This window comes from Ochotona princeps, chromosome 3, assembly GCF_030435755.1.
Source record: "Ochotona princeps isolate mOchPri1 chromosome 3, mOchPri1.hap1, whole genome shotgun sequence".
NCBI classification, from domain to species: domain Eukaryota; kingdom Metazoa; phylum Chordata; class Mammalia; order Lagomorpha; family Ochotonidae; genus Ochotona; species Ochotona princeps.
The window spans coordinates 113,733,650-113,745,968 of NC_080834.1; the positions used below are offsets into that span (position 1 = coordinate 113,733,650).

At 41.8% G+C, this 12,319-nt stretch overlaps 1 protein-coding gene and 1 long non-coding RNA gene across 4 annotated transcripts in view; one reads left to right on the forward strand and one right to left on the reverse strand.

The window, feature by feature from the left end:
• The window catches only part of FNDC3B (fibronectin type III domain containing 3B), a 342,344-nt gene that overhangs the window by 70,142 nt on the left and 259,883 nt on the right, over positions 1-12,319 (reverse strand). For all 3 annotated transcript variants that reach the window (XM_058661102.1, XM_058661100.1, XM_058661101.1), the window contains 2 exons: positions 10,685-10,823; positions 7,384-7,437 (listed from right to left, as the gene is read on the reverse strand). In XM_058661102.1, coding sequence (XP_058517085.1) covers positions 7,384-7,437; positions 10,685-10,823 — 193 coding nt within the window. The remainder of the gene's footprint in view (positions 1-7,383; positions 7,438-10,684; positions 10,824-12,319) is intronic.
• Positions 518-10,465, forward strand: LOC131479757 (uncharacterized). The gene is made up of 3 exons (XR_009245087.1): positions 518-598; positions 3,576-3,675; positions 10,277-10,465. It is a non-coding gene; the product is annotated as an uncharacterized LOC131479757 (long non-coding RNA).

Below are 12,319 nucleotides of genomic sequence, written 5' to 3' on the forward strand. Positions count from 1 at the left end.
CAATTGCAGAAATGCAATTTAAAAAGAAACAGATAACTTGCAAAAGTAATATGTTGGCAAAAATTTTAAAATCCAATGTTAGAAAGGATTTAATACTTAGCTCTGGAAAACAATTCAAGCTTGTATGAGGTGATTTAATGGAATCAGAAGTTATGCTTACTTCAGTACAAAAAAATTATCAAAATCCACAAATAATTTTTTTCACAGTATTCATTTTTTTGTGAAATCCTTGAAGACTCCTGGTAGACATGGATTTCACAATTTCTCAAGTGAAGATAAATTTATCCTTTGATCCCAACTTCCATGAACACTCTGCACTAACAACAAAACAAAAGATGCAAATACCTGGATTCATCTACCCATGTCAGAAAATACCTGAGAGATACAAGGTCTATCAAGAGACACAGGCAATGACTGCTTTTTGAGCACAGTCAACGGTCTCGTTATGATACGTGACTATCTGGAGTAATAACACACAAAAGAGAAAAAATCATCACAGCTCTTGTAACTACATGGACTGATCGCACATGTTTTCTAGTAACAAGAGGTGAGCACTGTGGTCCAGCACGTGAAGCCATCACATGGGACACCTTGGAGTGTAAGTTCTCTTCCTGGGTCTTCTACTTCTGATGCATCTCACTGCTCATGCCCCTGGAAGCAGTGGATAATGCTTGTCACTCAGATGGGAGATCTGGAGGAGTTCCAGATGTCTCCCTTTAGCCTGGCTGAGTACTAGCTATCGTGGTCTTTTGGGGCATGATATATAGAATAGAATTTTCTCTCTGTGTCAAGCTGTCTTTCAAATAAATAAACCTTAAAGAAAAATAATCACCTATCTTAAGAAATTTTTTTTTCAAGATTTATTTATTTTTATTGAAAAGGCAGATAAGCAGAAAGGAGAGACGGTGAAAGATCTTCGATCCTCAAGTGGCTGCAACAACCAGAGCTGAGCTGATCCAAAGCCAGGACCCAGGAGCTTCCTCCAGGACTCCCATGTGGGTGCAGGGTCCCAAGGCTTTGGGCTGTCCTCTAGTGCCTTCCTAGGGTACAAGCAGGGAGCTGGAAGGGAAGCGGATCAGGACCAGCACTTATAAGGGATCCCAGCTCATGCAAGGTGAGGACTTAGCCACTAGGATACTGTGTCCGGCCCAAGAAAAAAAATTTTTTTAAAATAGAAATGAGATTCAACATAGCTTAACAAAGTTTAAAAGCCAGTGTCTGCCGTTTATTTTCAAAGGGTTGAGCAAGAAAATATGTACGAATATTTTGAGGCTGAAAGAAAATGCAAATAAGCTAAGTGTAACTGTGAATTTCGGTGAAGAGTATACCGATGTTCATTTCATTATTGTGTTGCTTCCCAGCAGGTTTGAGATTTTCAAAAGAAAAAAGATGAGCTTAAAAAGTCACACAAAGCAAATCTGTATTGTTTATGGGTACAAAAGTGCCAAGGGGGAAAAGTGAGAGAAAATAATGATGGGGCTTTTCAGATGGTGCCAACTCGGGGAAGAAAGCTAAGCTTGTGCTGAAGGACAGACAGCACCGTGGGGACGGCTGGTGCCCCTGTGCTGACTTCCCCACATAATTACCTACATACCCACACAGATAGATGCCATGTATTTTTTTCTGCATGAACATTTCATGTGAGTAAAATGTTGAAAATAAATTAATGAGGTATATAGAAACACTTCCAAGTTAAAAAAAAAACTTCATACACCTGCTAAATACTATTTAAAAAAATTGTTTATGCTGCATAATAAGCTAATTAACTATATATCACAAGGTTTTTGCTATGAACCTGTTTACCTGTGATCAAGCAGATCAAAAGTTACTTATTGTGGATTGATTTCTGGGATCTGCAATATAACAACATCATCTTAATTTTAGGTGGAATAGTTCATACACAACCATCACCACTGAATATTATCTGGCTTGAGAGCTGGAAATACAATTACTTAATTTGTTCCTGTAAGCTTCAGCACAATACTCATTTTGATAGGAATTCTAATAGTACAACTAAAAAAAAACTGAGAAGAGAAAACTCTAATGGTAGGTGTTTGACATGGGGGGTAAGTTACTGTTTAGGATGCCCGCATCCCACATCAGAGAATCTAGACTGAATCTGTGGTGCTCCACTTCAGATCGTCTTCCTGCTAAAGTGCACCCTGGGAGGCAGCCGTTGATGGCTCCAATATTTAATCGCTTCCACTCACATGGGAGACCAACACAGAGTTCCTGGCTCCTGGCTTTTACCTAGCCAGCTCTGGGTGTTGCAGCCATCAGAGAGATCTAAGATCTCTCCCGGCCTTTCAAATAGAATGAGAAAAAAAAATTTTAAAAGAGAAAACTCCAGGTGAGATTTGATTAGGTATTAAAATATTGCACACAATTCAGATTGTGCATGTATAAATTTTATCTGGCTTCTGAAGTGTTTCTGATTTCCTCACTAGAATGTCACAATATTTGCAGAGAAACCATCAAATGCAAGAGGTGAGCAGAATTTCACATTCCTAGACTAACATTAAATGTTGTTCCATTGACCCCCTTGACTGTCATCTTCTATGTCATCTATATCAATGTGACGATATAAATCATCACCATCATCTTCATTTCTTCCGCAACAAGACCTTAGGTTAGTTGCAACATGCACTGCCTTTTCTGGTTCTTTACTACCAGAATAGCAATATCATTTTGCTTTTTAGAGTTTGTGTAAACTTCAAGGTCACAGGCATGCATGCATGATATGTCAAGAATCCTTACTGTCATTTGTAAACAGTTATCACATTTTACATGTGTTTTGATGGCTTTGTTTTACAGGCCATTGAAGAACTTTCTTTAAAGTGCTGACATACTCCACCATGACATTTGCATTAACTTTCTTGGTTTGAACACGTTCATTAACTATGTCATTTCTGAAGCTAAATGTCTTTTACTATTAGCCAAGCTCCATTTTGGGGAGCTCACTGCCAAAATAACAATCATCTCATGCAGAGGATTGTGGAAAAGAGCGAGGGAAGACTGTTAAAATACTCCTACAGTGTTGATGTTTCTGTCAGTCATACCATTTTTCCCTAAAATTTTTGAAAAGTTCCTCTATTTCATCATGAAACTCACTGTTTACTAAGATTCAAGGATATGGCCAGATCTTCTGTCGAGGGCCCGTAAAGCAGACTAGTCTGATATTGATGAGTAATTCAACCAGAGCTTCCACACTCTTTTTCCTAAAATTACCCCTGCTCTGGTGTCTGAGGGGTCTCCATCCTCGGTCCAGCCTTCACAGCTTCTGCAGGACACTGCTAGCTCCTCCAGACATTATGCATAGCCAAGCAGAGGCAACAGGAGGGACAGTGGCACCCAGAGCGTGCAGAGCAATCACCACACAAGCACAAAGGGACGAGTGTGGGGTGGCGCCCAGGACTGGGACCCCGGGGCTCCCCTGCCTCCGCCTTCTCTCTCTACCAACTCTACTGTAGGAAGGAAGCTCTGTTTTGAAAGGAAAAAATAAATCTACCATCTAAGAGATTGAACTAAAATCAAAAGAGTCTTATTTCATTGTTTTTATTTCTTTTTTATCTCAGTACAGGGTGTAATATTCTAAATCAGAAGAAAGAATCTCTCCAGAGTTTCACACCTGCTCTCTGCCAAGACTTAGACTGCCACTCACTTGTAGATTAAAAGGTAAACATGGCACACTATGATCAGGAGGAATTAAAATGTGATAATAACTCATCCAATGGCCAAGCAAAACTGCTCTGAAGAGGATCTGCCTTTTGTTCACACAGGGTGCTGCTCAAAAGGAGGAAACAGTGCTAAAGATCTATAAACATGCGGGACCAGTTCTCAAACCCGTGACTCTGAACGTTAAAACTCATGAGTCATCACTATGGGGACCAGGCCAAGGAAGGCCACCCTTTCAAAGCAATGAAACTGATGGATTTCAAGTGAAAATGGAAACTGATACCACAGCTGAAGAGCCAGTGACACCTGTGTGTTCCCTGCTGAGCTGCTCATTATCATTTCACAGTCACAGTTACTTCCCATAGTGGTTTACAAATTAAGGCATTGCCTAATGAGTTATTAATGGAGAGAAACAAGCAGCTAAATCAGAAATATTAATGAGTGACTTCCAAGAAGAATTCTTTGCAACAATGATATGAAATCAATGACAATGAACTTGGACGAGAGACTCCATACACTGTTTCCCAGTAGGGCCTCACCTGTCCTGGTGCAGTGAGGGGTCAGCATACGGTTAACTACTAAGGTGGCTCATCCATAGGTCTGCTCGGCACTGCACCTTCAGTCCCAGCAGAAACAAAGATTGCTGTTCTTTCTATCATGAAGGTTTCTAAGAGGCTTGAAAGCTGGACCTGATGCTTAACATAATTTTATACTAATCATTTTACTGGAATGTTTATGGGAAATTGAACAAAAGAAAAAATAGCACGTCCCAAATCCCTAACCAGTGCTACTATACATAACAAAAATATAGGACCACTAGGGGCATCTTACTTCAGTGGCTGCAGGCATGTGTATGGGGTAGGGTCCTGTCCTTATAGGCATAGCCCTCTGTCTTTGGAGAGACCACCTGGGGTGGTGATCTGCTCCTGTGTGCACCCCAAAATCTTTCCGCACCCCTGCACAACAGGGAGGCTTTTGTGTGTGTGCCCGAAGCAGATGTCCTTGGGCAGGAAGACAGACTGGCTCTGGAGAGATTTACATGATTTCAGCTCAACATCCCCCCTCCCATTCTCCTTCCCTGCTGTGTTCCACTAGGCCTGGATCTGGAAAAGAGTTCCCAGTACCAGGTGCACGGGGTTCCAGAAACAACCAGCAAAAGGTTTCAGAGGGACAGAAATGGCCTCATGCGTTCCCAGTTCCGGCAGGCCAGATGCTGTTCTCTGTACATCTGGCTTCCTTTCTTGATGGTGAGTCAAGACGTGCAGCACAGAGACCAACTCTAGTGGATTACTCCAAAGAGACTACTGATCCCTGGTTTACTCACTGCACCGCAGTGGCACCATTTTCCAATCTTTTCAGAGGCACCAGAGAAGAGAGCAGTATCACAGGAAACAAAGAAGTTAGGAAGACAGGAATTCTAAGAAGCATATAGTTAAATTTCTCATAACATTCAAAAGCACAGCAGTAAAGCATGCATTAGCTTTGTCAGTGATCCCAGTGGAGGCATTATCTTTCTAACGTCCTATACCCACACAGCACAATGTACAACATTGAGGCATGGAGTAATATGCCCCAGAAATGCTGAAATTTAATAAACGAGTGAGCTAAACAACATTGAAAAGGGTTCTAAGATATCATTGTGCTAGATGAGACAACACTAAATAGTTTTGTGATAACATAATTTATGGAAGTGCACAAGATCCAGCGGCTAATCTATTGCCATTTCACAGATGGGAAAACTGAGGAAAAGAGAGTGAATGTTAAGCTGACCCTCATGTGAAAGTACCAACAGACCTCCCACTGCCTCTTCTTGGTATTTTTCCCCAACTATGCTCTCCTATTTAGAAGCTCAATGCTCCTAAAAGTGAAGGCGCACTTCAGAGACTTGGGGTCTAGCAGGCCTCCCGTGAGAATATTAAACGTGGACTATAAATGGATTGCTGTGTTGGAAAAGGGTCTAGGGCAGGTAAGAGTCCATTACAATGCCTTTTCCTACAGAATCCAACACAGCCAACAGGAACTGGAAGGTGGGAGAGGAAAGAGAGAGAAGACTGGAAATTAAGATGGGAGAGGGAAAAGGAAGTCAATCAAATGGGAGAAAGGCACACAACTCCAAACCAATTGTGGAACGTTTAGTGTCACGATGGCCCCTGTGAAGTTCGACTGGTCCCCAGCCATGTCTTCTCCACTTTCATGGCAGCAGTGTTATATCTGCTCTCAGCATCACCCCAGGATACGGACACTTCTACTCCATAGAAGGGGCCACGGAGTCCTCATCACCATGCCCGGTACTGCTGGGCTTTCCCCATTCAAGTACTCAAGCTCTCCGACCCTCCTTCACGCAGCTCACAATCCCAGGCAGAGAAGTGTCAAGAAACAACAAAATACAGGACGCACATGCGTACGATGCCTCAAGAGGGCATCAGACACAAAATCAGCCTCTGGTTAGCTCTAGATTAATATAAAACCTTAAGAAAAAAAAAAATCCGGCCTGTGCAAATCAACATACTAAACAAACCTTCACTGAAATCTCGGTCACTGTCATAGAGGAGGGGAGAGGAAGAAATGCTACCGTAGCTTATTTCCAAAATTCCTGACTGTCTGCAAAAATCTGTAACGGCCATAGTTGTGATTTTATAGAGAAAGCTATCTTCTCTTCTAAAACACGCTAGTTCAACTGGAGATTCACCCATCAGTACATCCATCCTATTCAGGAGGGCCCTGAGGAAGCAGTCTTTGGTAACTTGGAACTCCAGCTGGTCACACGCAACCCAGACAGGAAGAGAGGCTTCTGCAGAAAATGAACAAGAGCCTTTCCTTCCATGCTACAGTTTCCTTAAGAACATTTCCTCTAGTTCCCATTTTAGATTTGCTTAAAATATTTCCTCCAAAAAGAAGATCACTCTTGTGCTTCAATGTACCTTCTGACTTTCAATACCCTCTTGGAGGTAAGCTGAAAAAACTAGGTAACTCTGATTTCTCCCCAAATGCTGCTATTTCCTGCTCTAATCATCCTTAGACTACTTGCTCAACCACAGAGGATAGAAAAAAGTGAGGGCGAATAAATAGAATAGATAGGAACAAAATGCATGGCTGCTTCACAGAAATGAAGGGCTTCTGCATCCAGCATGTCCTGCCCGGAAGTCTGGCACTGTGCTGCTGAGATCAGAAACACGTGGTGGCTTTGAGCAGGAGGGAACTCCACTGAGGGGACCATCCTAAGGCTTCTGATGACCAAAACAGCAAAGTGGGCACCTGTCAGAGGAGCGCACTGGAACACGGGCTACAATGTTCACATAGCACTGTTCTACTCTCCCACAGAGAACATGCTGCAGGAACAAAGTACACACGTTTTTCCAAGAGGAAAAACAAAACTACATAATCAAGATGACAAAATAATTGATTTTAACACAATTTGATAGTTGGCTAAACACTGAATAACCACAACAGACTAAGCCTTGTCTTTTTTTTTTTTTTTTAGCAGCATTGTAGCACAAAAACCAGAAAAGTATATTTTAATGCACAATTCCCTACCCTACTTCAAGCCATCTTAATTTTCCCATAGTTTCTAACTAGAAATGTATCTTCTCCACTAGAATTCATCTCTTCTATTTTAAACATTTCTTGTAAGACAGTAAGCAGACACTTGCTCAGCAATTTTATTTCTGAAATGATGTTTTAGATGAATGAATATGAAAATATGCTTACCTCATCCCATTCTAAAAGGTAGTTGGTGATTTTTGAACCATTGTCAATGGGTGCCTTAAAAAAAATAAAATGAGTTAGGAAAAGCTGTTCACAGGTCAAACTTACGTGATCAACCTGACTTACGTATGACATGTACTGTAGCTCTACGTTTGCTTTTCTGGGAGTTTAGCATCAGCTTCCATGTAGCTCGGTCAAACAACATCACACAACGACTTTAACACGACTGAACTGCAGAGACAGTCCTCGCTATGGACAAATCACATCCACAGACAGCCAAACCCACCCATCCCAACACCACGATTTTCACTCCTGTACATTGCTCTAGTTCCTTTCAGTAGATTAAAAATCTTGAGGCATTCTTTATAGTCAAGGAAGAGGGCAGGACTCAGAGAGATACTCTCACTTCTGGGGGTCCTGAGTGGAAGGGGAGAGGTAGGACGCTGACAAATGTGTATTTTTATGACTTGCCCCAGACAGCTTAAAAAAAAATGCTTAACATCAGAAAGCCATCTGTGACAGTAAGAATCTCCTCCCATTTTAAAAAACAAAGAAGATACTCCAGACAGATTACCAAGGACCATCAGCCCCTTCACATTTTAGCAAAAAGTTTTCATCATTTTGTATTTTCTCAAAACATGCCACCATGCACTGCACTGAGAAAACAGGTTCTGAATCACAGAGCGAAGAGTGCTTTGTCTGGCTAGAGCTTTCAGGAGGGGTACCACGGTGGGAGCCCCCGGAGCAACAAAGAGGAGTTCAGAGCTCAAGGAGGGAACCAGAACGAGGATCAAGTCCTCCACAAGGGCCTGGCCGAGGCGAAGCAGCCCAGTGAGGAGGACCCCAAAGTGCTCCTGAACCCCAGCTTGGCCACCCAGCTGTCACGACTTGCATGGTACTGTTGTTTGATGTTTGTGTCTACTGAACTATTTCAACAATGCTTGGGTGTGACCAGTGACTGGAAGAATAAACAGGAATGAACGGGCATCATTTGCACAGGAAGCACTGAGTGAATAGCAACTGTGTGAAGTATCATGCAGGGCCAGTGAATGCTGGGTAAAGTAACAAGGAACTCGTCGCATTTCTTCTTTTTTCCTTCTTTCCCTCAGCCCCTTTCCCCTTCTGAGACACACAATCGCTGGATCCCAAAACTCCAAAGTTGAATGACAGCTCTAAGTCGAAAGCTGCCATTTCAGGCTTCTGCGGACTCAATTTTGAGGAAAGGACAGGGACACTCTTAACCATTAATGTAACTGATACAATCCAAGTGTTAGAAGAGAACCCATTTCTTAATAGCCACACTTAGGAAAGTTTATCTATTCCTCTGGAAATGCATTCTTCAGTAGTGTGCTCTGCACTCATCCATACTCGTTCCTTGATTCCTTCCAGGTAGGTAGACTAGCCTGGTTTCTTGTTAGCGTTTCTCTCCCTTGTGAAAGACAACTGTAGCTAGCTAAGATGTCAAGAAGACCTTGTGCCCCATCAGTGGTGGCTTCAGGGATGGGCCAGCACCTGCCTTCATGCTCTACCTGGAGCCCTGAGATTAGGAAATCTTACAAGGGAGGTTGACATGAAAAAGTAAGCAGAATGGAGAACTTTCAAGGTTGAATGTGCCTGAATGAGAGTTAGCTTTCTGATTTACAATTCAATAAAGGGAGAAGGAAAATGTGTAACATTATTCTAGTAAGAGAGTTCTTTCTTGAAATGGTTGGTCGCCTGAAACCTGAATTTCACCCAGGTTTTAAAGCACACTACATTTCAGTGATTCCCAACTTTAGGCTTGTAAGACTCCAGGGTTTCCTATGGGGATCTAAGGATTTGTTTTATTTTCTAAACAAAACTGGGTATTAGTTCATTCCTTGAAAAAGATATACTCACATATGTCTATGTGTAAATACAGAATGCGTATTTAAATGGATGTATATGCTCTAAGGAATTAAACAATGATGATCAGTTGGGTGTTAGAACTCTGAAAAGGTGGGAAATCACTGACCTGGATAATCCCTGGAAGCCAGGAAGGAAAATACAATAGTTCAGATTCTAAACCAGTTTAAATTTTGTGCAAATCACACACTCAGTGTTGGCCATTGGCGATGAAAACCCAACTGCTCACACCAAAAAAACTCTGAAGCCTGTGAATCATTGCTAACTGCTACTCCCGAGTACTCATCTCACTCCTTACAACGATTTGACTCTGGTCTAGGAATAAAAGACAAAATATTTCTGTGCCAATAATGGATCTCCCTGGTCATCTTATTTTTTCACACATTAGGCTTCTCCCCTTAAATCCTAAGTCTTCACTATCTATATTTTATATTTTAAAATGTTGGGAAGTGGGTGTTTGGCTTCGGTGGTTAAGAAGCCAATGGTCCATATCAGCGTGCCTGGGTGTGGTGCCCAACTCCGGCACTTGACTTGGGCTTCCCACCAATGCAGATGTTGTGAGGCAGCAATAAAGGCTCAATTAATGGTTCCTAAAATCTACATGGAAGTCCTGGATTGAATGCCTAGTTCCTGACTTTGGACCCAGTGGTTATGCTCATTTGCAAAACTGAACCAGTAGATAAATTCACTCTCTGTCTTTCAAATAAATTAAAGCACTGATATACAGATCTAAGTTCTATAGCAGTTGATACTATTTTTTTTTCAAACACAACTAATTAGCAGGTTAAGTAACAAGGCACCTTAAATGAAGACTGAGGATCTCTCTATGACAAGACTTAATTTTAGCCAGGAAATTGCATTCATTGGATGCATAAAAATGATAATACAGCCTTTTCAGAATAATTAGCAGCCTTAACTAATCTAAGTCCTAATTAGTGAGAATTAATGGAGTCTTAATGTAGTTTAGAATACCAAACATGCTGCAGCCAACTCTAAATCGTTAACATCTCAGTTTCACCTCTGAAAGAAGCCAAAAACGCTGTCTCCGAAACACTTCTTTACAAACACTTTCTACTGAAGCCTTCAAAAGGACTCTTACAGTGACCTGAACTACTAGAAAGTCATGAAACCTAAGCATTTCCTAAGTATTTTTGCATCACTTGTAAAGTATGGTTTATGATCCTTGGAGTTTTACCAAATCCTGCTGCATACAGACGCACAGCTGCAGTTCTCCTCCTACTCCTTTGCCCAAATGCTACAGACATGTCACTGTTGGATATCTTAATAATTGGCTTCAGGCTCCTAAAGAGGAAACCCCACACTATCACCAAACTTGCATCGTGCCAAATAAAGATTCTGCGGGACTACTAAAAGGCATGCCAGTGATTTCAGACTATTCCTGATACTTTGAACTACCCACCTTCCACTGCAAGGTTAGTGAACTCTTGCTGCGATGTGTCAGCTTGGGAGGGAAAGGACACTCGGGTGCACAGCTGTGGGTGGTGAAGCTCACCGGCTCGGAGCAGGATCCCTTCACGGAATTGTACATGGCATAGACCCTGAAAACAAGACAGAGACGGCGTCAGTGCAGGGGGTTCAGAGTGGACCAGGGTCTCACCTCCTCTGGGCCGCAGTGCTGCCCAGAAACTTGACCTTGGTAGTTGTTGTTTTACAGTAAGCACCGTTATGTTTGCTCCTGTCTCCTGTCTGTTGGTTCCATTCATCCTCACCTAACTCTGCTCACCATCTGTGGGAGACAATCGCTCCCCTAAGGTATTTGTTTCATTGTGTTCTGTTCAGTTCCATTTTAAGCTAGGCAGAGGCTGCTGGCCAGAAAAGAATATTCTAAGGAAGAAAATCAACCTTCATCCCTAGCATGGTCTTACATACACATTCTAAACACCAACAGACTAGACTTGTGGTCTTTGAAGAAAGGTGATCAACAGAATAAGAGCTGAGTGAAAATGGATAAGAAGTGGTAAGAGAGGCAGCAGAAGAGTACAAGCAACAGGGTGGACATCATCTCTGATCTATTTACAACATTCTAGATGCTTAGGTAGGAAATATGGATGCTTCCCACATGGAAGCAAGCTTGCTACTGTCAAGTGCATCTTTCTGATTCAACAACAGTATTCAGGTACAGTGTATCCATGTGAATATTTCACTCTTTCACATGGTGCCAAGATGAAAGATGTTCTTTCTGTGCACTGAAACTCTTGGCTCAACACTGAACATATGTGCCTGATTTCTCCAGACAAGCTGTGAAGAAAAAACATGTAACGTGTTATTATAATACCACACTCTTGGCAAACAGCAAGTGGGACTATGCAGATTCTTAAATCTTCCTTTCTAGTTTTTGATTTTTATACTGCGAATTTATTTTTAAAAATTGAAAACATACCTTGCTGCCAACAATGATGCAAGGATTAAGCTTTTCATAGAGTTGTTCAATACAGATCCCACTCTCACTTCTTACGCCCACCCTCTCCGCTGTGCTGGGAGAGGACTCTTACTACCCTAGTTTTGACACAAGAATACTCAGAGAGAAATAAATTTTCCAAAGCCACAGAGTTAGGAAGGTAGGTTAGCAATATTCGTTTTTTGGGATTAGCAAAATCTCAGCAGTTCCCTGTACTGCCTATTCCCTGCCCCATTCATCCTGTAATTCTATTTCTTTAAACACCCACATTCCATTTCTCCTCACACTATCCAACGAACACATACAAATGGCTAAGCATGAAACATGGACAATAGGTCCCAAATATGCATCTGATTTGTAAAGATATTTCTCCTCTAAAACCATCAGGAAATGCTCAAAGAGGCACGTAAAGCAGAAGTGCTATTTTAAATGTCCAGCATCTACTGTCAGAGGCAAATGGCACACTACCTGCAGATCTGACTTGCCTGCCTATTTACAGCACGACGCAGCATCACTGGCTGCAAATGATGTTCACTGGGAGGAAGTTCTCCATACCATCTCCTATCAAGCAATTGTTCCTTTTATACTCACTGTTAAGTGGGCACGTGATAGTATAAAAACAAAAGCAAGATCATT